The 24,722-nt window shown below is 37.0% G+C and overlaps 1 protein-coding gene across 1 annotated transcript in view; it reads left to right on the top strand.

Moving 5' to 3' along the window:
* The window catches only part of ARHGAP5 (Rho GTPase activating protein 5), a 51,966-nt gene that overhangs the window by 14,142 nt on the left and 13,102 nt on the right, over positions 1–24,722 (top strand). Inside the window, exon 4 of the mRNA XM_082057990.1 lies at positions 13,235–13,382. Coding sequence (XP_081914116.1) covers positions 13,235–13,382 — 148 coding nt within the window. The remainder of the gene's footprint in view (positions 1–13,234; positions 13,383–24,722) is intronic.

Here is a 24,722-nt window from a genome sequence, read left to right as displayed (position 1 = left end):
TTTTTGTCCAATTTCTACTTGACTTGTTCAGAGCTAGCAGACCTGAGGGAATGAGGTGGTTTGTCTATCTAATCAGCTGTTCAGTAAGTTTCAAGTAAATTTCAGTTCTTTTCACCTCTGTATGTACATGTGCAGTGTCACTCCCATAGGAATAAGTTAAGGCAGAATTTGGTCCACAGATCCTTTGTTAATCATAACTTTTTTTAAGGAAAAAAAATGCTTTATGAGTTCTTGAGTAGAACTGGTTCTTTCAGTTCTTGCAGTTCTGGCTGTTGGAATGAAGTTTACACTTGGTGAATAAAGGAGTGGTTTCTTTATAATTCTTAATTGTCCACCTGGAACTCTGAAATGAGAGCCTGAGAAGGAAACTTTGTACTGTGGTTTTACCGACTGCTGCATGTTCCTAGTGTGGGCAAGCAAATAATCAAGTTGAAAGCTGTGCAACCTGTACAATTCTCTATTCAAACAAAGTAAAGGGAATGAAGTGCCTGCCCAGTGTGGGTTTCTAAATAATAGTGTGACATTCTGCTTGAAAAATGTAGACATTTTATTTTTATGCTTGATAGTTACTTGATTTTTAAAACAGCAAGTCAAAAAATATTATATCGAGGTATTTTTGTGGTATAGATACTAGATGTGTACTCTTAATAGTTTAGACTTTAATTTTAGCAATTATTACATTGCATAAGGTTTTTGTTGAACATTATATCAGGAGTATTCCTGGTTAGTTAGATTATTTTCTTTCTTGTCTCAAAATAAATCTACCTTTCTGTTATTGTCTTTTGTAGCATTTAAAAAATGTGCCTTGTAGCTTAATCTGATAGTACTTAAATAGCATTTAGAAGTAAGTTTTGTTCAAGTAGACCCTAGTTAAATTTTACTAATGGATGAAATTCTGAATTGTACTTCATGGTATGCAGCTGTGATTTGAATTACACATGACTGATTTAAAGGGCACTAAATATTCTTAAGGCATACTCATAAGCATAGATAATGATGTCTTGTGGGTATAAAATCATATGGTTAAAAATACTTTGAAGTTATTTTTTTTGGAAACTTGAATGTTTTTAAAAACAATAATTTATATACTTTTGATGGAAATAATCTTGCTACACAGACATTGAAATATAGTGTTTTTAATCCTCCTACTGTCTCAGCTGCATTGAGTGTACAGAGAATTCAGAGTTGGATATTTATGTTTAAACTGTATAGACCTACTATAGTGAAATCTTCTCTTCCTGGCATTGTGTCAGGAAACCCCTTGGTATCTTTACCAAAGCCTCTGCTTTTGGCAGCCTGAATCAGAAGTTTCAGGCTGTTCTAAATTTTTGTGGTGTTTAGGACTCTTGAGGAGTACAAGAGTTGTTTCAAGGATTTTTTTTTTTTTTTGCTTCCAAGTTGTGGTCCAAGGCTGATACTTTCAAGTTAATCAGAGACAACTTCTAATAGTAGAAGTACAAGTTATTGTAATGATGGAGAAAGCAAATTTAACTTGATAGCTAAAATGTTTGCAAGCACTCAAAATATCTATGAAGACTGAGTGCGTTAGGTAAGTAGGGGCTTCTGTGTGTGTTGACTTGCATTATGTTGAAGTGAGAGTAGTTCCATTTAATTTAATGTGTCATTCTAGTTTGTAGTATACTACTTTGTTTTTTTCAACTGTTGATTTTTTATTTATTTATTTTTTTTTCTTCCTAAGAGAGGTGCAGTTTTATTAGTTTTGGAACTTATTCACCATGTTTTCCTGTGTTGTTTTAGATGAGCAGCTAGCAGTTTTTAATTGCCAAAACTAAAAAATTATGCAAATGATACCTGCTTTGTTGAGTGCTATTTATTCCATATGAGGGATGTTTGCCTATGCAGATCTTTACATTTATAATTATTTTTTAAAATTATGTTGTGATGCATTGGTGCTTTTTTGGGTTTGGCTTCCCCCTCAAGCCCCCACGACCCCCTCATTTATTGTAATTACTTTGAAGTTAAAACACAGTGAAAGTTTCTTAAAGTGGTGTTTACTTTCCTCTTAGAGGTTCTGGAAAATGTTGTAAAGGCAGGCCCAGAATAAGAAAACATTTAAAGATAATGTGTTTCAAGAAAGACACGTGACCTTGCTGAAGGATGCTCATTCTGTCCTGATGCTTTCAGACCCTGGTCTGCCAATTTACCAGATGAAATCATAGAAAGCTATGGGCATGAGGACAGATACAGGGAGGGAGGGGATGTGTGTAGAGTGATTCAGCTAAAAAATCAAAGGGAAGAGGCAAGAGCTGGATGGGTAGGAAGGAGGAAGTGAGTTTTAGCAAACAATACAATAGGAAAAACAATAATTCCTTTTTACAACCCTGTAGTTTGACTGATCTGCTGATATGTCCCCAACCTGTACTTTTTTTTTTTTTTAAATCTATTAAGAACATGTTACTGAAGGCAGAACTAAATACTCAGAATTATTTTACTTGTTGCTGTTAGGAAGCATAAATTAAAATATTTTAATGTGGAAAGTATAGCAATGACAAATCTATGGTGAGTGGGTAATGTTACTTGTAAGGTCCTCTAACACTGCCTCCTCCCAAGGAAATTAAACCATTTAAAACTGAGATATCTTAAATAAGTGTGCTTTGGCCTGAATTATTTGCCCATTGTTGTTGTCGAGAACACCATGTTTGTGTTCTCAAATCTTGTTTCTATATAGTGATAGTTGGAACTGGAAGAACGATCCTTGAGCTCTGTTTTCAGCTATCACAGAAATAATTCTTCTGAAAACTTTCATCCCTTTGTTCTCGCTATTCTGTGAAACTCCTCCAGAACTTCTCTTTCCTCTCTGTTGGTGAGGAATTGTTTTGCAATTTATGCTTTTCACCTTTCCTTGTGGTAACTTTTCTCCTGAAGTGTTTTTTCCTTTTGTGATGTCTGCCACCTCCAAACAGGTGAACAGAATATGGCTGTTTCTTGACCTGAGTTTTAAAAGATTAAAAAAGGTTTTGTAACTCACTCTGAATTTATGCTTTTGAATGAGGATGACTGAAACTCTTTATGGTATGGCAAAGAATGTTATAGTGATGCATCATATAATAATGTTTGTTGTTACCTTAGGAACCTATTCTTGGCCTATTCCTATCCTTGTTAATTTCCAGGTAATGACTTCCTACCATATAGTACAGGTGGTTTATAGTACATGCACATTATAGTACATACAAGCACATTTAGTACATACACATAGTACATGTATAATACATTATAGTACATGCACATTTCGGTGCATGATTTTTCCATTAGCCTATGACTTTGTCCTTTTTGTTGAATATCATCCTCCAGTTGTCCAGTCATCACAATGGTTTTCTATATGTCACCATCAAATGCCTTACTAAAGTCCAGATTGGTAAAACCGAGTGTTTGGTTTCTTTGCCTCTAGAAAAGAATACATGTTTTCACTGAAGAAGGTTGAATCAGTCTAGCATAGTCCAACTTACCGTACACCCACCTTTATCCTGTTTCATGTTACTACCATGTTTCTAAATGTTCTTAAAATACTATTGTATGGTCTTGCATGTGCTGTTAACAAGTTGACTGTTAAACTTGTTCTGATAGGGAAGTATATGAAGAAAAGTGGAGAGAAGGATTAAAAAGAAAGCAGGGTGGCCTCAGAATCATAGTACGTTTTAGCCAAGTTGGTGTGGAGTTGCATGTGCACACTTTGCTTGAAAGCTTTCAGGTGCACCTTGTATACCAGTATTTGTCAAGCTCTGATGTTCTTTTTCTTTACCCTACAGAACTTTTTCTGTAAAAGTTCCTCTTATGAAAAAGCACCTGGTCTTTCTCTGCTATTATTCTGCAAGGTCTCTCTCAGATTAAATGCATTTTCCAGGGGGAGTTCTCCCCTGTATCAACATGCTTTCCATGTTTGATTATTTGGTTCCTTACCAGTGTTCACAATCTTGAAGGAACTAAGCACAGAATACGATGTTCGTGGGCAACTTTGTCTCAGCTGTGTTTGCCTTGCCAAGTTAGACCTCTGCAGCTGACATTCGTGTGCATTCATCTCTCTGTCTTTTTAAAAAGTCCTGAGAGGGAACTGAAAGTAGATGCTTATCTCCGTTAGACTCTTTAATGCTGTATAGAACATTATTGTGTGCTGGTACACACTAGTCTTTTTAAAAGTAGCAGCTTTACAGGCCATATAATAAACTAATTTTCTCTTTAGTTTTCCTTGATGAGTTTAAAGATATGGAGCAACAGAGAGAAAATGTAGGAAATTTCAGGACATGAGAGGGCAGTGAACATTCCTAGAGGTTAAAGATCTTGCTGGAGGAAGCCTTCTTATACCTCAGAAGACAGGAGGAACCTCTTCATGTGTGTGCAATAACCCTAAAGCTGCAGCTGCCATGCAGTTTATGCACTGATATGAAGCCCAAACTTAAGTGTTCCCTGACTTCTCATTGTTCTCATGTCTAAACAAGCTTGATAGAAATATTTTTAAATTATTTATCAACTATTATTGATTTAGCCATTATTATTATTGCTACATTAAGTAATTGCAAGTTATTTCTGACCATTCTCTTAATTTAGTAGTTCCCCATACAGCAGGAAGCCTGCCTGGTCTGGAAACCTTTAGCTGTTCCATATAGTTACAATTAATACTCTTATTATTTATCTTTACTATGGAATTGATGAGTATTAAAAATTTACCCATCTAATTTAGAGCTCTTTGTGAACACTTCGAGTGTCTAATTTAGGCTGTATTTTTTTCCCTCCTATAAAGTATAGTTGTTTTAGTTTTTATTTTCCGGAGCACCCCAAGGACAGCAAGTATCCTGAGTAGATTCCTGAAAAGGAAAAGGCAGAGCCTCATCTTGAAATAAATTCTACAGGCTTCTTGCCTAATTATAGAAGAATTATTTTTTTAATACATTCGTAAAAGTAGGAATAAGATTAGTATGAGCATCTTTCATTTTTTTGTATGGAAGAAATTATTTGAAGTACTTCTGAAAACAAATCCTAAGTACAGAGATCTTGTGAACAATATAGTAAATTAACTGACCAGTGACAGTTCTTTGATATGCCATTGTTAAAAGTTATGAAATCTGAAAAAGTTTTTTGACCAGTAGTCAATAGTTTTATTATTTGAGGTCTGACTTTTTTTTTTTTTTCCCCCAAAGTGGCTGGAGTTAACAGCTGTATTGTTAAATTAAATCTGAAAAACAATGCTTTAAACATTATGCCTTGTAACCTTGTTTGCAAGCAACATTTGTTGCTTCCGAAGAAGATTATGATTTATGTTCTGTTTTCCTGGATACCAAGACAATTGTAAGGTGCCTTTTAATTTAAATTAATCTTAAAACTTGTCTCAGTATTTCAGCAAGAAAAATCCACTAGCACCTAGATGAATTTTTGTGTAACTTGTTCTGACTTGTTTCAGAATACAAGTAGTACAGTAGAGACATCTATTTTGCTTTGTTTAAACTTTGTTTACTTTGATTGTAATTTCAAAACGATATGAAATTTTACGTTGAAACTATTACTGAAATACTGTCGCTAACTGTATACCCCATGTGTGTTGATCTCAGTTTTAATAAGAGTATGGTAACTGACAGGTGGGAGATCAGCTCACATGTTTTCAGTTGTTGTATAAATTCAATGGCTGGCTTAGCAAAGTACTGTCTACTTCAGACTGGAATGTGCAGTGAGTGTTTTTTGTTTGTTTGTTTTGTTTTGTAGGAAATATCAAAATCTGTACTTTATTTCATCTGTTCAAATTTAGCAGTCTTAAAATGTGTATTTGGAACCATATGCCTTCTTGAGCCTCTCTGGTTTAAAACTCAGTGCAACAAGCTGGAACTCTGAAAATGGCAGAAGGCATAAAGAGAAGAAAGAGAAACCATGTTAGGGACCATCATCTGCATTATTAATACATTGTATAGCTTCTGATGAGCTAGCCATGAATTAGAGATTACAAATACTTTATTAAGCTTATAAAACGAATACTGTTCATGGTACATGGTTTTATGAAGTATTTTAATAGTCCTGAAAATATTGACTTTGCCCTCCATGACCCCAGGCCTGACTGCAAATGGAGCGGGCAGAAAATTTCCTTTGTATTAAAAGTAGTAGTGAAGCATGAGGGAGGGGGAGAAGTGGCTGAATTTTCCCTTTGCTAAATGAATTATTATGGTAGTTCTGGTGGGATGCAAGTGAGAGGAAAAGGAGGGGAACCCCTCTTCAACAGAGATGACGTGCTAGAATGAGCAGCCCATCCACAAAGAGCTTTGATAGACAGGTTTGGGCAGGGGTTTTTGTGTGTGTGTGTTGGTTTTTTGTTTTTTTTTTTTTTTAAAGTTAATTTTAAAAGCTTGTATTTAAGTGCATTGTACTCTCAAGACTCACAGCTGGCTGAAGTCTCAGCCTAGTTTCTCTCTGGAAGATGAACACTGCTTAGCTCATTCTCTGGTACCTACAGTCAAGAGGGTTAATCTTGCATATACTTTAAATCTACATTTTCACGGGTTTGTGCTTTTTATAATAATATTTCTAGTTTTGAAATCAAGATTTGGATACTGTGCTGTGCTAGAATACATGTTTTCACGTTTACCTTTTATTAAGACTTCAGCTGATCTTTTGCAACACATGTTTTGGTGATTAAAGTACTGTAATTAAAGCAGTATTGCAGGTAAATGGTTTTGGTATCAGCAACACAAGGGAAGTGTGGGATTCTCAGAGTTAAAATACTTTACTGCCAAAATATATGAAGATCAGCTGGAGGTTTGGCATTAACCTCTATTAGGGTATGAAGGGAAGTTGTCCTTGGCAACAAGCAAGTGGTGAAACCTATGCTGGAAAGCCCAGCATTAGTGCAGCAATTAATTATTTTAAACAAACGACAACAACAAAACAAACAGACACTCCCTCACCCCCAACCTCCCAAACCAGATTTGTAGGAAAATGAAGGATTTCAGCTTTATGGTGTTGGGCTTGTGTTTTAATTACTAACATGAAGCATTGGTATGTGCAACAATGAGCTTTTTGCTAGGATTAACTAACAAAACTTTTGTGCTGTTTTTTGTCTTCTCTTAACTTGACATCTATTAGTCCTTTTTTATTAAGATGTAGAAGCAGCATAGAAAATTGTCTTTCACTGTTCCTAGATTAGTGCTCACTGCATGCAGGATTAGGTGACTGCTGTATCATGGGGAGTAGGTGTATTGGGCAGAACTACGGAACTAAAAATAGCCGTGGTAAAATCATAATCTCTCAGCCAATATCTAGGAATTTAGAAAAATGCCTCTTTTCCAGGTGCTGTTTAAATAAATTAATAACTTAAAGTTTAGCAAGAGGAGAGTTTACAGGTCATGGAAGCAGGGGCTGGCCACTTGGGAGGAATATAAGGCTGCCGTTAGAGGATGTAGGAAGGCAGCTAGGATAGCCAAGGCCTCCTTAGAATTACAGCTGGCAAGAGGGGTCAAGGACAGCAAAAAGAACTTTTTCAAATACATAGCAGATAAAACTAATACCAGAGGCAATGTAGGCCCACTGATGAATGGGGTGGGTGCCCTGGTGGCAGAAGATACAGAGAAGGCAGAATTACTGAATGCCTTCTTTGTCTCTGTCTACTCTGCCGGAGGCTGTCCTGGGGAGCCCTGTATCCCTGAGACCCCGGATGAAGCCAGGTCAATGGAGGAGTTTGCTTTAGTCGAGGAGGACTGGGTTAGGGAGCAATTAACTAGTCTGGACATCCATAAATCCATGGGTCCAGATGGGATGCACCCGTGGGTGCTGAGGGAGCTGGCTGAAGTCATTGCTGGACCGCTCTCCATCATCTTTGCCAAGTCTTGGGAAACGGGAGAGGTGCCCGAGGATTGGAGGAAAGCAAATGTCACTCCAGTCTTCAAAAAGGGCAAGAAGGAGGACCCGGGTAATTATAGACCGGTCAGCCTCACCTCTGTCCCTGGGAAAGTAATGGAACAGCTTGTCCTTGGTGCCATCTCAAGGCATATCAAGGATAAGAGGGTTATTAGGGGCAGTCAGCATGGCTTTACCAAGGGTAGGTCATGCTTGACCAACCTCATGGCCTTTTATGAGAATGTAACAAGGTGGATGGATGATGGCAGAGCGGTGGATGTGGTCTACCTTGACTTCAGTAAAGCCTTTGACGCAGTCTCCCACAGCATCCTCACAGCTAAGTTGAGGAGGTGTGGTCTAGACAATAGAGTAGTGAGGTGGGTTGCAAACTAGCTTAGGGAGAGAAGCCAGAGAGTGGTAGTCAATGGTGCGGAGTCTAGTTGGAGGCCAGTATCTAGTGGAGTGCCTCAGGGGTCAGTGCTGGGGCCAATATTATTCAATATATTCATCAACGATTTGGACGAGGGAATTGAGTGTACTATCAGCAAGTTTGCTGATGACACTAAGCTGGGAGGAGTGGCTGACACGCCAGAAGGCTGTGCTGCCATCCAGCGGGACCTGGACAGGCTGGAGAGTTGGGCGGGGAATAACCTAATGAAATTTAACAAGGGCAAGTGTAGAGTCCTGCATCTGGGCAGGAACAACCCCAGGTTCCAGTATAGGTTGGGAGATTACATATTAGAGAGCAGTGTAGGGGAAAGGGACCTGGGGGTCCTGGTGGACAACAGGATGACCATGAGCCAGCACTGTGCCCTTGTGGCCAGGAAGGCCAGTGGCATCCTGGGGTGTATTAGAAGGGGGGTGGTTAGTAGATCGAGAGAGGTTCTCCTTCCCCTCTACTCCGCCCGGGTGAGACCCCATCTGGAATATTGTGTCCAGTTCTGGGCCCCTCAGTTCAAGAAGGACAGGGAACTGCTGGAGAGGGTCCAGCGTAGGGCAACGAAGATGATTAAGGGAGTGGAGCATCTCCCTTATGAAGAAAGGCTGAGGGAGCTGGGTCTCTTTAGTTTGGAGAAGAGGAGACTAAGGGGGGACCTTATTAATGTTTATAAATATATAAAGGGTGAGTGCCATGAGGATGGAGCCAGGCTCTTCTCGGTGGCAAACAATGATAGGACAAGGGGTAATGGGATCAAGCTGGAACACAAGAGGTTCCACTTAAATTTGAGAAGAAACTTCTTCTCAGTAAGGGTGACAGAGCACTGGAACAGGCTGCCCAGGGAGGTTGTGGAGTCTCCTTCTCTGGAGACATTCAAAACCCGCCTGGACATGTTCCTGTGCGACCTCACCTAGGCGTTCCTGCTCCAGCAGGGGGATTGGACTAGATGATCTTTTGAGGTCCCTTCCAATCCCAAACATACTGTGATACTGTGTCTAGCAGATTTTAAAGTTCCATGCTATGATTGAGTGGATCAGAAAAAGCTGCTGTTTTCTCAGAGTGGGTAACAGAGATTTAAAAAAAGCTTTCAATAAAGCTTATTTTTGTTAGACATAAGACCTGTATTTTTTTCCTGAAGTCAGTTGATCTTTTGACAAAGATCAGGTCTTTTTCACAGTAATATGCCTTTTCATTCAGGACAAGTTTTCCGCTTAAGAAGTCTAGACATGCAACTTAAGTATGGAAGTCTGAAATCAGGAGATACCTTATGGTTTCACTGCAGAAGTACTTTTTTGTGAAGATTGTGAGGATAGTGATATTTCCAGGAAGATTTGATCTGTTATTGGAGAGATATTTTAATAAATCTTTCCTTCCTTTCCTTCCTTTCCTTCCTTTCCTTCCTTTCCTTCCTTTCCTTCCTTTCCTTCCTTTCTTCCTTTCCTTCCTTTCCTTCCTTTCCTTCCTTTCCTTCCTTTCCTTCCTTTCCTTCCTTTCCTTCCTTTCCTTCCTTTCCTTCCTTTCCTTCCTTTCCTTCCTTTCCTTCCTTTCCTTCCTTTCCTTCCTTTCCTTCCTTTCCTTCCTTTCCTTCCTTTCCTTCCTTCCTTCCTTTCCTTCCTTTCCTTCCTTTCCTTCCTTCCTTCCTTTCCTTCCTTTCCTTCCTTTCCTTCCTTTCCTTCCTTTCCTTCCTTTCTTCCTTTCCTTCCTTTCCTTCCTTTCCTTCCTTTCCTTCCTTTCCTTCCTTTCCTTCCTTTCCTTCCTTTCCTTCCTTTCCTTCCTTTCCTTCCTTTCCTTCCTTTCCTTCCTTTCCTTCCTTTCCTTCCTTTCCTTCCTTTCCTTCCTTTCCTTCCTTTCCTTCCTTTCCTTCCTTTCCTTCCTTTCCTTCCTTTCCTTCCTTTCCTTCCTTTCCTTCCTTTCCTTCCTTTCCTTCCTTTCCTTCCTTTCCTTCCTTTCCTTCCTTTCCTTCCTTTCCTTCCTTTCCTTCCTTTCCTTCCTTTCCTTCCTTTCCTTCCTTTCCTTCCTTTCCTTCCTTTCCTTCCTTTCCTTCCTTTCCTTCCTTTCCTTCCTTTCCTTCCTTTCCTTCCTTTCCTTCCTTTCCTTCCTTTCCTTCCTTTCCTTCCTTTCCTTCCTTTCCTTCCTTTCCTTCCTTTCCTTCCTTTCCTTCCTTTCCTTCCTTTCCTTCCTTTCCTTCCTTTCCTTCCTTTCCTTCCTTTCCTTCCTTTCCTTCCTTTCCTTCCTTTCCTTCCTTTCCTTCCTTTCCTTCCTTTCCTTCCTTTCCTTCCTTTCCTTCCTTTCCTTCCTTTCCTTCCTTTCCTTCCTTTCCTTCCTTTCCTTCCTTTCCTTCCTTTCCTTCCTTTCCTTCCTTTCCTTCCTTTCCTTCCTTTCCTTCCTTTCCTTCCTTTCTCTTTTATTCTTCTTCAAATTCTTTAGACAATTTTAAATTTTCCAAATTGGAGATTAAACTGATTGTTTCAGGTGGACATCGCAGCTAAGAAGCATTTCTGCATTTTTTAGTGTATAATGCAATATTTGGTATCTTAGTTCCTTACAACCATTCTTCTAAACATAGGACAATTATTAGAGAAAAACATTATATTGGCTTTGCAGATGTATTTGATATTTCATACTACTTCCAGATATTCTACACAGATAATAATATTAATTACTATTATAATTGTTACAAAAGTCTTTAAATTCTAGTTTATTATTCCATTAACTAGATTGCTTTCCATTCACACCACAAAATTTGTTTATATTGAATTATGTTATGCTAATATTATGTCTTAATCAAAGAGACACACACAGAGTTTTTCTGTCTGCTGGGTCTGAAATACACAGTCTGAGTGTTACTCCATTCTAAGATGGTGGGATGTGCACTGAACACTGTGGAAAAAAAACAATTTCAATTTGGTTTTGCTTTTTTCATTGCATTAATCTACACACCTCTAAAATTATCTTTCATGTAACATTTTACAGAAATGTTTTCACTTAGTTTTACATGTACTTTAGCTTCAGATAAGCCCTTTCAGCTGCTGATCATCTGAACTGGGTACATTTATTGCCTAAATAAATATGACTTTGCCGCTGAAAAGAAAATGGCGAATGAACTAGCTTGAGTACTGGGGGCTTCAAAGCAGGGGATCGTTGCAGTGAGAAGGAAGTTTTTAATCTGAAGGCACATACTGGTTGAACCATTGATATCTTACCTAAGATGAATAAAAGTTATGCAAAGAGTTGACATTTGAAAAGAATGCTTTCAGATATTGTCTGCTTTAGCCATGGAAGTTTATCTTTAAATTTTGTTCTAAGTTGTTTTTGTTTTTTTTTTTTTCTCTAAACTTTTTTATTAAATTTTCAGTTAAAGTAAAACATGGGGGGAAAGTAATTGCTGGAGGGAAATTTCTTTTTAGTGTTTTGAAAAACTCCAGTAAATGTTCCTTCCTTATAAATTAGAAGTGCCCAACCTTTTATAGAAATCCAAAATTTGAAAGATGTCTAATTTTTTTGTTAGTCTTCTGTTACTGTGGTCAATAACAGGTCCTTTACTGCCGATTTCAAGAAGCAGAAGCTGTCTTGCAAAGACATTTCTCATCAAGAGCCTTACTTGTTTAATTAGGTTATTAAAAATCTTTGATTAACAGATATTTTTATCAAGTGTTGGAGGAGTTCCACAAGTGCTGTAGGGTGATGGTTGGAGAAATGTTCTTCAGGCTGTAGTTTCCACTGTCCCCCATGGAGTTAAACTTCATCTCATTAATTCTTAGTGGACAAGTCAATCATGAATATGTACCTTGCTAACTTGAAGTTCTAGGTTGTCTGTAAGTACTGATTAAGTACATTTGGTGGTACAAAAGTCTAGAAGTTAACCCGTTGAGGTTTTTTACACAAAGAGATTGACATTCAAGACATTTCTAGATACAAAATGTAGAAATGAGACGTTCTGTCTTATTGAGGTGTAGTCTTACTGTAATAGTAAAATTCTAGAAACCTTGTTATTAAATTTAAATCTGGCTCTTGTGCTATTTGGGTTTTTTTTTTTGTGCTATTAGATGTTGACTGAAGAACCTGTGTATGAAAATGTAACTTCCTTTAACTTCTTACTGTATTAAAATTTAAAGATAAAATGCTAGATTTTAATGGCAACGTTCATTCAATTTCCACATTCAGTTGCCTCTGTATAGCCAATTGACCACTTTAAATGTCCGTCTCCAAATATTTTGATCAACATTTAGAGATGAAGCATGGTGTCTGATACAATATAATTCTTGTAATCATTCAAAGGTGATTTATCAGGTGGACTGATAAAATCCCTATCAGGAAAAACAAAAGAAAAAAAGCAAGCAAGAAAACTCCATGTGAAACTCATCATCTTATTAGATTTGGTTGGGTGCAAACCTCCTTTAGGCTGAAATCCTGTGCCTGTAACAAAGCCATCATACCTAATAGGAGCACCTGCAACTCTAACTCTGAAATTGATTGCTATACATTCTGCATCAGGTTTCTAGAATACTTGCAGTATAATGATTTAGTTTCTTTAATGAGATGCATAGAGAAGACGCCTTTTTTGTGACATGACACTTCACAATCCTATCCTAAAAATTTCTGTAGAGGTGTGGTTCAAATGTGATTCATGTAGATTCCTTTGTGAATGTTGCTGAAAGTTAGTATGTAAAGACTTGTCGTAACACTCTGAACAAGTAGAATGTTTATTTTTGTTCCTGTAGTATTTCAATTAGTGGTGCATTGGATCATCCTATTCCTAATGTGATTGAAAAATAACCAGATGTATTAGAAGTTGAGTGCTTTTTATCTAATCTATGGTATTTTGAAAGTATGCTTATTCACTTTGTCATAGAGGAATTTTGAAGTCTGATAGATGTATGATCTGTTTGTTTATACTGAATGGTTACATATGAGTTAGTTAAAGTATTACTTGAGTATTACTTAAATAACTCTGTTTTGTTGTAGCCAAAAAAGAAAACTAAGACATTCAATCCTCCAATCCGTAGAAACTGGGAGAGTAATTACTTTGGGATGCCCCTACAGGATCTGGTTACGCCTGAGAAACCGATACCTCTGTTTGTTGAAAAATGTGTGCAATTCATTGAAGATACAGGTAAGATAGGAGTTTTAAAGTACTTTTAGAATTTTATTCTAGAAATAAATTTTGAGAAGAGCACATTTCAGAAGTATAGTATGTTCTCTAATTATATGCTTAGTGTGTGATGGTCTTTATTTACACAAATATTTAATTTATTTTTGACAAACATTTGAAGTTTAACATTTATTTCCAGTAATTTAAAGAACTGATCTCACTTTTTACTGTCAAGTGACTTTTAACCCAGTGACATTTCAGTCTTACATTTCTGACTTGCCACTATTTTACTTCATATATTAGAAAGCCCTGAAATCCGCTTTTTCCAATTGCAGAAAACTGGTTATGGCTTGTTTAGTCAGCTTGCTTTATTTTGCTGGTAAACCTAGTTTTTCATTGTAACTTGTTACAGAGATGGAAACATTTATTTTCTAAATACTGTGTAGTTCTATGTGAAAAATATTGAGCAACTTGTTTAACTTGCAGATTTCCAGTTTAGGTAAAATATTAACATATATGTGTTTGCGTTAGGGTGAAATTTCACAGTATGGTTTTCATCTCCATTCTCCCTGACTCCCTGGTTGTGTGTTTGTCCCCTCACTTGCTGCTTTCAGACTATTTACTATGTGACTGTGAGGCAAATACGATGATCTTGCTGGTTCAACAGAAGAGTATGTTTGGGAGTGGGGAGTTCTGAGGTTTGGGAGTGACCTGGGGTTGGGTTTTGTTTGTTTTCTTTTTTTTTTTTTTGTTTTTTTTTTTTTTTTTTTTTTTTTGTTTTTTGAGATGGTGAGCACAAGTTTCTGGTTAGTGTTTAGATCTTGCTTGCTCTGAAGTTGCATAAATGCAGTGTTGCTACATTTGAAGCAAATGAGAGTGTGAGACTGACTGGAGTTGAAACATGAGCAGGACCATCTTTTGAGGGGTGTCTACAGTTTGATATTGTTTAGCTCAAAGTAAAACAGCACCTTTTTCCAACATTTTCTTAGTTCTGTAATACAGTTTTGGCTGTAGGATGACAATAACAGTGTTAGAAAGAGTAAAACTGAGGGGTCTTCTCTCTTAAACTAAAATTCAGTTTTACACCCATCTGTAAGAGTAGTGTTTCAAGCGGTGAGCCCAATAGCTGCTTTTGAAGACTTATATACTGTGTTATTGCAATCATAAAAATCAGGTGAAACCTCAGGCACTGCTCTTTTGAGAGTCACAGATGGCTTTAACATTCGCCTCCTGTTGGTTCCTTGCCTAAAGGTAGGAGTTGTGTTTTTCTCCTTGCTTTTGTTTTTCCTACCTCATCCAGGAAAAATGGGGAAGGAGGAAAAAGGGCAAGGAGTAACAGAGTGGTATAGGCAGTTTAACATATATGTTTGCTAGTGTATGTAAGGAAAAAAACAACAACAATGCCCCTCCCCAAAAAACAAAACAAAACAACAGCATCAGCAGCAAAAATCAAAAAAACAAAACACCATAGTTTTAATGGGTGACTGTCTAGATTTGTCGTCTTTAAAAATGGCCACATACAGGTACTATGTATAGATATACAAAACAGACATTCACCAGTAGTGAAGACTAAAGGTCTTTTTGAAGAGTTTGTAGAATCTAGAAGTAATATCTTAAATTTAAACATATTTAACTTAGTAAGAATACTTTCAATAAAGCCAGATGTAAAGAAGATTGTATTTGCTTAAACATAATGTTGTCTGATATCTGTTATCTTTGTGGTAGACTTTGTAAAGTCTAGTATTTCTCCCAAAGGATTTTCACCACCTTATGGGGTGAGAAAGAGAACTATAATAGTGTGGGAACATGATTCTTTCTCTTTTTTTCCTCATAGTCATCAAATAACTCAAGCACCCAGAAGATTTAACACTTTTATTCTCCTCTAATAACCCGTCTTTGAAGGATAAGATGCTTAGTTAAGCTGCTGATGTGTTCAAAATGTGAGGGGCTCCTCAAAAGTGGTGGCTCGGGAGGTGCTGCTTTTCCTTTAGCCGGTCCCAGTATATGTTAGTTCATACTAGGATGCAGCTACTGTGCAGCTACTGAAAGCTGGAGAATTTTAATCCTCACCATATATGTAAGCTGGACAAATGTACCATCTGCATGCTTTGTTTGTGACTGTGAAGACAGTTCTGCTGTTTCTGTTAAGCACTTGGTGAAGAGAGAACTACATTTTGGTCTGCATTACAATTTTCTTTCTCCTACTCTGGATTCTATGTAACTAGCTTTGGTTGTTCTTTCCAACCTCTATATTTGGCTGTGGGAGTTCTATCTTTGGTGTGTACGATTTTTATATTGGGTTAATATTCTGTAGGTATTTGAGTTTCAAGCAGTGTTCTGGCAGAATGTATTTGTTGCCTTTGAGAGAGGCAACTTGTATTGCCTTGAAATCCTGTACTGAGATAGACAGTCCCAAAGTCAGTGATGTGAGTCTGAGAGAAAATTCCACAAATACGGTTTTGGAGATGATCAGTCTGCAGAAGGCAAGTCAGGATCTATTGGTTTCAGGCCGGAGTCCGCAATGGTACCATTCCTATTTGATAAATCTGTCTCTCAGCAAGTCAGCCTGCTGCTGGTACTGAGTGGAATACCAGTGTTCAGTATTGTTCTCTTTTTAATCAAGAAATGCAGTATTTTCCAACATTTCATGAATGAGGCTAATCGATCTATTTCCCTTACAGGGGACATATTTGTGTAGATTTTCTTTTTAAGGTACTTTCATGGAATTCAGCTCCTTCCCTGTGTTTTACCACATATAATTTGCATTGTGACTGAATTGCAGGGTTTTTTAAGATATGGTTAATCTCAAATTGAAGACCTAATATTAATTTTTGATGTTCCCTATCTCTGTCTTATGAAATTATACAAGACGACACTTTTTGTATCTGCTCATCTAAATTGTGACTGAGGCTAAGAAATACACTGTGTGAAAAACAGTTTTCTCTGCTTTGTTTTGGATACTTAGATGAGAAGATAATATCAGAAAGTGTCTTTGAAGATTCTTGCTCCACCATAAACTTTAAGGAATTGAGCACATTCAGAAAATACCATCAGATTTTTTGTTTTACCACACTGTTCTGGAATATCATCACCAAAAAAATGTGTGCATCAGTACAAGAGGGACAATATGGAAAAATTTAACTAAATCCAGGAGCTGAAACGTTCTAGCTTTTTATAAATCAATAGATTTTTCTTTTGCAGCAGCCATATGGATCCTGTCAGGGTAAAGTGAGATACAGTTGTGATAAGAGATCCTAAGCCAGGGCCTACAGATGTAGGTATTTTCTGTGTGTTTCTGTTTAGTTTGATATTTTCCAGCAAGAAGTTTTATTCTGAACTGGTTTAGCTTTATGGAGTCAACTGTTTTTGAAAGATAACCAAGGGCTTGAATCCCTTTCAATCTTTTTGATAGTACTGAAAGTAGAAACTGAGGGAGCAAAGTGGTTAATACTTAGGCAGTTCTAAACCTAATAAACAGTATGTATCAGAACCTGCATTTTGGAAACAGTGTGTAATGTTGCTGATACTAATAGTACCAAATAGTAATGGCACATAATACTTTGTCTTGTTGGGACCTATTGGTTAAAAAAAAAATTGTGAGATAATCTTAAATTTAATAATACTGTCACTTCTGGATAAGGCATGAGGAAATCTTGGCTAAATATCATAAGCAAACTTTGCTTGTGTATTCACAGATTGTCCATGATTATTGGAAGACCTTTTCTCTATCCACGCTTTTAATTTTTTAATTCTTTGTAATTATAGCAGGATGAGTAATCCTTTGGTTGGTTATCATAGCTCTTTCTTGTTGGTTCATTGAATAAGATGATCAAAAGAATTTTAATATCTCAGGTAAGTAACTTGATAATGGTGAGCTACGAAGTTTTCCATTAAACACCTTGGTATAAATGTATAATGTTTTCAGGAAAACTATAGAGGTATTGTGTTCTTATCTGTAACCTTTTACAGACTATGTAAACACTTTTTATCAGTACTGACATAGCATAATATATAAGCTGCTGGTGTTTGTTTGCTTTTACCTCTGTTGCATTCTTGGCAAATCAGTATGTAACTTGCTCTTGAGGGCAGCTACTTAATTCGACTTTTTGACATTGGTAGTTCTTTTGAGTTATGGGTTTCCAAAAGATTTTGATGATACAGTTATTCTGGTGTATTTTGTTGCTTTCTTTTAATGAACTGAATAGAAGGTCATTTTGTTACATCACTCTAAATGAACTTGGTTTTCTGGAAACTAAATATATGGAAGTGTATTTATCAGGGAAACTAGATTTATGGAAATGTATTTTGCAGAGAAACTAGAGTTCAGCTTTGTTTTTTTTAAGGAAAATTTAGTGACTGTATTTGCATAGAAGTAATAGTGCTATTATAAGATGTGCTAGAAAAAAATGACTAATTTTAAAAACAATTCTATCTGATGTAGACTATTACTTTTTTTTTTAGTACAACTCATGCTTTCTAAATGTAGGCAGGAGAACTGAGATAGCATGAATTCTGTGTTTCTATAAGAATTATCATGTAGAGTAAGGAGGATATTCTGATAGTTTGAGAGAAATGTGGATTTCTGAAGGCTAATTTAATGTTTAACTTCAGCAAAATGTTGGTATGATTTGAATTTTTGTTGCAATACCGTGTAAAAATTCCTATTGAATGTCGAATTTTTAAGTGTAAAAGGTTTAAGTTTCTGTAGCTCAAGTGTTTTGTTAGTAAGATTTTTATGCTGTTTCACAGGCCAACAATATAAGTTGAAGTATTGTTTGTTTGCTGTTGATTATTTTTTACTTTCTCAAACTTAAAGTAATTTGGGAAAAAATTGGTCGTGCTAACTAATAGTATTAGCATACGAGATTTGAAAAATATTTTAGTATTCTTTTAATTGGTGTTTTGGATTTATTTTCTGTATGCATTGTTATGCCTACAAACTTTGGTATAAATTACATCTCATTCTGTTTACCAAGGAAGGAGGCATGAAAATAATATTATGAATACTAGCACAGTTTTGCCATTTAATAAATTTAGCGATTTATCATATTCAACTCTACTGTTAATGTCAATATCTTAATATGGTTTTTCTTCAGGCTTTCAAACAATTAAAAAAAAAATCCTTGTAGAATGTTGATATACATGGGCTTATTTGACAAGATCAGAAATTTTAGATTACATACTTCATAGAAAATGGATAGCATTAATATAGTGTTAATTCTACATGAAACCATTGAGGAAAGAGAAGCTTATTACAGTAATATGTGTTTTAATAATTTAATTACTCATTTTGTGTGAGACAAGGAGTGGTATTAAGAAAAAAGAATGAATTTGACAAAGCCACATCTCATTTAATGTCTCACATGGTCTCTGTGAAAAGCTGTAGGTGAAATTAAAAATAGTTTACTCGGTATGTGTACAATAATTACTGGGTTTGATATTTATACCTTTTTGTAATGCTTTTGTAATTTGAGTGAAATAATATTGCCTTCTGTGAATTTCCTTCTCACCTAAGTTATACCCAGATCTTTTACACCAAATCTGCCATGAGGCCAGATGTTGCCATTCGAAGTATAGATAATGCAAAGTTTCTCTCCAGAGAATGAGTATTGTGTAGAAGTAGGCAAAGGAAATGAGTCGGCAGCACAACTTGAAGTAAAAAGGCTGGTAAATAATTGAAAGACATTCATAGTGGCTGCAAAATCCAGAAATTCAAGATGGATTATCCCCCCTTTTATTCAAAGGGCTTGGGAGAGCTAGTGGCTTTTAGGAGTCTGTTCTGTTGGACAGAGAGAACAGGTGGGGACAGGAGTGGCCATCCCACTCGGCCTGGTGTATGACACCTGGCAGTCTCAGCATAGTTTCATAAGAAACAGTGTAACAGCCAGTGAGATCCACTTCTGCCACTTTTCATTCTGAAGGCTTGTCTGAGGGCTCTGAGTCAGTGGAGTGTTCACTGTCTTGGAGAGCTACATCAGCAAAAATGGACAAGTTCCTGCTATTTAACATTATAGCTGGTGAGTTCAGGGTCAAATACACGTCAAAACAAGTGCAAGGCAGGTAGCAGGACTATGCAGCTAGGAGCAGTGAAAGGACAGAAACAGTGATTGAGGTGACAGGGAGTTAGACCATCTTTTTCAGTCATAATGATCAGTTGACTCAACTGCCCATGATGCTGTAGGCCATGTTGCTCTTGATTTTGGATAGGTACAGATACATAGATACAGATAGATATACTATAGACATAACTAGCCCTACAGTACATTTTGTACCTTCATCAAAGTTGTGACTGATCCCAGGTGGTGTGGTTAATATATTCAGGCCCAGGATTTCTGTTCAGGGGAATGTAGACAAGCTGTAGGAATGGGACAACAGGAGCCTTATGGAATTCAGTGAGGACAAACACCAAGTCCTGCAAGTAGAATTGCAAGGACTGAACCCCTGCAGTGGTACATGCTGAAGACTGGACTGGCTGGATTAGCAACGCTGCTGAAAAGGATTTGGGAATAGTGGTAGAGAATAGGCTAAACAGGAGTCAGTAGTGTGTCCTCCTAAGAATGCCTTTTGTATTAGACTGTCCCAGCAGAAGGGTAGACACTAAAGCAGCAGAAGTGATTATTTGTTTTTACTTGTTAGACCTCTTCTGAAATACTACAAGAAGGGTGTTGACAAGCTTCATTGAGTCTAGCAGAAGAGGGTCGGGCTGGAGCTCCTGGCCTTTGGGTTTGTTCAGCTTGCAGAGGGAAAGGGTGACGAGATGTGAGGAGGTTACTGAGAAGGTGCAGCCAGTCTAAAGTACTGAAGTATAAGGCAGGAGGATTAGAGACAATGATCATTAAGATACCATGTTCCGACTAGAAAGAAAGGAAAAACTCTTGCACTGAGTATTATTTAAGCACTACTTCAGGTTGCCCAGAGAGACTAGGCTCTCTCTCTCCTTGGAGATATTAACAATCAGATTCAGATAAGCAACCCAATCTGAATTCAGCCTTGACCCATGTTTGAGCAGGAGGTTGGACTAGATGACCTCCCGAGGATCCCCTCTCTGATCACTTCAAATTTGGCATATAATAGGCTTCTTCAGTATTTAGGAAACTGTACAGTAGTTTTTGTTTTGCAAGTTTGGAATTAATCAACAGGGAGGAAACCCTGTCCAAACTTGAGGGATAAACAGGCATCAGTTATTTCTCCTAATGGAAGACAGACTACCAGACGGATGGAAGAGGAGCACGTGAATTAATTTGTGTGTGAGGATCACTGAGAGCTGTAAGCAAATATGTTTTGAAATATTCATAAACACGTTGTGCACTTGAGCTGTATTGCTAATTAAGGTATCTCTTCAAAGGAAACATCATGGGAATTATGTAAAGATTTCCTAAACAATGCAGATAGGACCAAGATGTCAATATGTATGGTACTTATGCTGATCCTCTTATTCCCCTAGTTTTCTCAAGGCTCGAAAGTGACCAAACAGCTAATATGCCTGGAAAATTAGAGGATCTTCAGATGTTACACATTTCTAAGGAAGTAAAGAATGCACCACCTTTTCCTAGGCATATTTGTCACATCATAATAATTGAAGTCTCTTTTATGAAATGAACAGGGCATGAAATATGTGATTGAGTGACACTTCATAAAGTGATTGAGAGCTTGTTTAATAATTGGTTAATCTAAATTATAGAAATGTTAATTCGGTGTTGGATGACAGCTTTCTTTTTTTTGAGTCTTTCTAAACATACTGCTTATTTTCTTACACGTTTTATTGAACATTTCAATATTCTATAATTTTTTTTTTATTACAAGAAGCCGTAAGACGCTTAGTTTTGGTTCTGGTTTTCAGTGTGTGAATTGAATGTCATGGATATTTAAATGCCAGTGTTGATATGCACAGATAAGAGTGCATTAAATGTAGAATTTTAAATGTATCTTATTTAAGTAAATTTAGTGCTAGACTCTTCTTACTTGAAAAGAGTTTGGATTCTTTGCACTGTAATTACATACATTATAGGCGTATGTAGAAATTACAATTCTGGATCAGTAAGGTGGTGGTTCCCATAGTCTTGTGTAGTCTGGGTAGCATATGGGTTGAGAAGATGTACACCAGATCAATTTATGGAATAAAATAATAGAATGATAATGAGATTTATGAAGTGTGGAAATTATAGTCTGAACTATTGTAGTGGAGAATGATTCCTGAGAAGTTCGACTGGTCACTGTAGAGGAAGGATTTAAACTGGGAAGAGGACAGACTTGCTGTGATTAGGTAGCACATATTCAGACATGTGGGCAGAACAGTGATAATGGAACGTGGCTCCAGGTGCTGAGTTGGCAGATTCTGTGTGACTTTTCAGCAGGCTAAATATTAGTATAGCTGTTGTCATTCAGGAATGGGCTTTAAAATCATCATGGACAACTGTCTGAAAGCTTGCTATATAGCAAGCAAAAGGAATTAAAAGAATTATGAGAGTGAATGAAATGGGGAAAAATCATACTATTATGTAATTCCAGGGTATGCACACAGTTTGAATATTGGTTACAATTCAGGTCGGTCTGTCTTAGAGTGGAAAAGATATTGGTTGTGACAATAATAGTAACTCTTGGATAAAGAGAGACTGAATTGATTAGTTTAGAACATTTCTGAGGAAGGGAAATGATACAAATTTAGGAAACTGGTTATTGGAAAGAGTAGATAAATTACTGCGTCTTGTTAATCAAGAAAAAATTTAATTAAAAGTTCAGATACTGAGCATAAGCCCCGTGTGCTTTCATGATATAAATTCTTGAATTACAAAACTGCCTTTTCCACAGGTTGTTGTAAAGATCACAAATAGATGACTTAAAAGGGTTTGAATGAATTAGTGGAGGATCAATGCCCAAGTGGCTATTGCAACACTTCATGCAAAAGCCTCTGTAAGCCACCATCTGCAGGAAGCTGGGAGGATATACCACAGAAAAATTATTATCTTTTTTTCCCCTTACTCTTCCTACCTCTCTTCTCAAGCACATACTACCTACTGGTGTGGAAACTGAATATTGTACCAGGTGGTCTCATGCTGAAGTTAATATGTTCTATGATGGAATCAAGAGTTGTGAAATATGTTGGTGCCTAAGAAGGGAAGTGTCCTACAAACTAATTGCATATAGGTGCAGATCCACTTTGCTCATTTTCTTTGAAATGCTTTGAATCTCATGTGAAGTTTCAGGTAGCTGGGATGGAACCCTGATCACAACTGGCAGCACAAAATAAGGCTCAAGAAGAGAATTTATTAGGCACTAGGATGTACATTGAGAAAAGAATAGTCTATACCAGGGGTGTCAAACTCATTTTTACCGGGGTCACATCAGCCTCGCGGTTGCCTTCAAAGGGCTGAATGCAATTTTAGGACTGTGTAACTGTAACTACTTCTACCGGGAGCTGATGTGGCCCCCAGTGAAAATGAGTTTGACACTTCTGATCTAGACAATGGACATGCGCTCTGTCTTTAAGTATACATAGGCTGTCATGACCTGAAATGAGGAGGATGTAAGTCTGTAAACCTAAAGGTGCAGTAAAGCTAGCAGGACAGAGAAACAGATCTGATTATTCTGAAATATAAAGTAAACAGCCATCGTGTCTGGTCAGGATATTTTGACAGTTACAACTGGACCAGAAGGGAAGCAGGAGAAGAAAATAGATAAGAATTCAAAAAAAATCAACGGGCTTGCAGATGAAGGACATGATTATTTAAAAAGCAGCCAAAAAGAAAGAAAAAATAGCGTACTCTCTCAATGCGAATATATGTTATAAATATGCAAGAAGTTTAAAAGTCAAATCTAGTGAACTAGTGTGTCTTATACTTGATGAAGATCTTGATGTAACGAGCATTGCAGAGACCCGTTTGGATAATAATAAAAAAAGCAGAGAGAATTGAAACATTACTTAAAAATTATACTGTCAGACTTGTAGTTGTGTGTACGCACAAACAGATGAAACTTGTCTCTTTTGTGCCGTATAGAAACAGTGTAGTGACAGTTGACCAACTGTTTCATGAAGTGTTACTTTCTAGAACATACAAGTAAGAAAAATTATTTTTGCTTGAGCAATTTATAAGACAAATGTGTTTGCTTAATCCAGAATTGCAACACTTAACGATTTTTGGAAGATACCTAAATTCAGTAGGCATCTCCTTGTTTAACCTGAAAATTTTCTGAAGTACTGTAAGTCGCCTTTGTTTCTCAGAGCTGTACTGGTCTGAGCAAAGAGATGTCTACTACGTGATGAAACAGGAAAGAGAAAAAAAAGGCGCCATAGAGCATCTCTGTCTCAAGTAGCCCAGTTCAACTATTCAAGGTTTAAATGCTCCTACTAAACAGTGACTGGATCAGGCTTCTCAGAAAATAAATGCTATTGCAACACATTCAATTCATTTTGTGCAGTAAGAAGTTGAATAGTATTTCAATAAAACACAGAATACCTAGAGGCTGTAGGGTCTCCAACTGAGAATCCTCCCATACTAAACAAAGAGAATCATGATTCTAGCTTGTTCTTATCTACCAGTGATTTTTTTGTATTTCTTTATTTACGACTTCTGGAAGATGAATGCAAAGTGTTTCTGTGATAGCGTGTAGCACATTCAGGGCATTCTTTTGAAGAAAGGTTTGAAACCTCTTCTGGCTATGGAAGCTACTGAATCATTGAAACCACTTTTTGCCATGTGCCACCAAATGATATCTCCTCGTGCTTTTTGAGGATGTCAGTGAATGAGGCTCAGCTTTTTTGAAAGGACTGTTCAGGTATATATATTTACAGGAAAACACTCTTGGCTATGGCTTTGGAAAGCTAAATGGTAGGTATGAAAGTTTATTGAAGAGAAGCTTACTAAAATATCCTTGATGCAGCCAGTAAAGAGACATGTGAGTTGTTGAGGCATTAAGAAGGAAAAATTGAGTTAGAAGAGTTGATATCAAATTAATTGGTATAAAGTTCCTAGCAGAATGAAACAGTTAAGTGCTTTCTGTACTTCGAGCATTGTAGCAGGATTCCTAGTGTTTCTTGGTAACTTTAAATGCACACTTGGTGACTGTGGTGTGACAGAGGAGGTATATATTGCTCTGATAATCTAAAATGCATTCAGTTACTGGGCTGTGACAGTAAACACCCAAGAGAGTTCATATAGCTCTAAAACTTGAGAATTATTAAATAGAAGCATGTACTGTTATGGAGATCTATGATATAGATAATTCTGCACCCATAAAGGTGACTTGGAGAATTATGGAACTGTAAACTACCCGTGTTCCTTAAAGGGTTCTACATTAACAAAGCAAAAGATCTTGAGTAATTGTGTGATCGGTGGGATGGACGCTTTCATTCAGTGAGCGGGC

Source organism: Streptopelia decaocto (assembly GCF_964273445.1).
Source record: "Streptopelia decaocto genome assembly, chromosome: 7".
Classification (NCBI taxonomy): Eukaryota; Metazoa; Chordata; class Aves; order Columbiformes; family Columbidae; genus Streptopelia; species Streptopelia decaocto.
The sequence above is the reverse complement of the archived record's forward strand: the minus strand, read 5'-3'. Positions and strand labels throughout refer to the sequence as shown.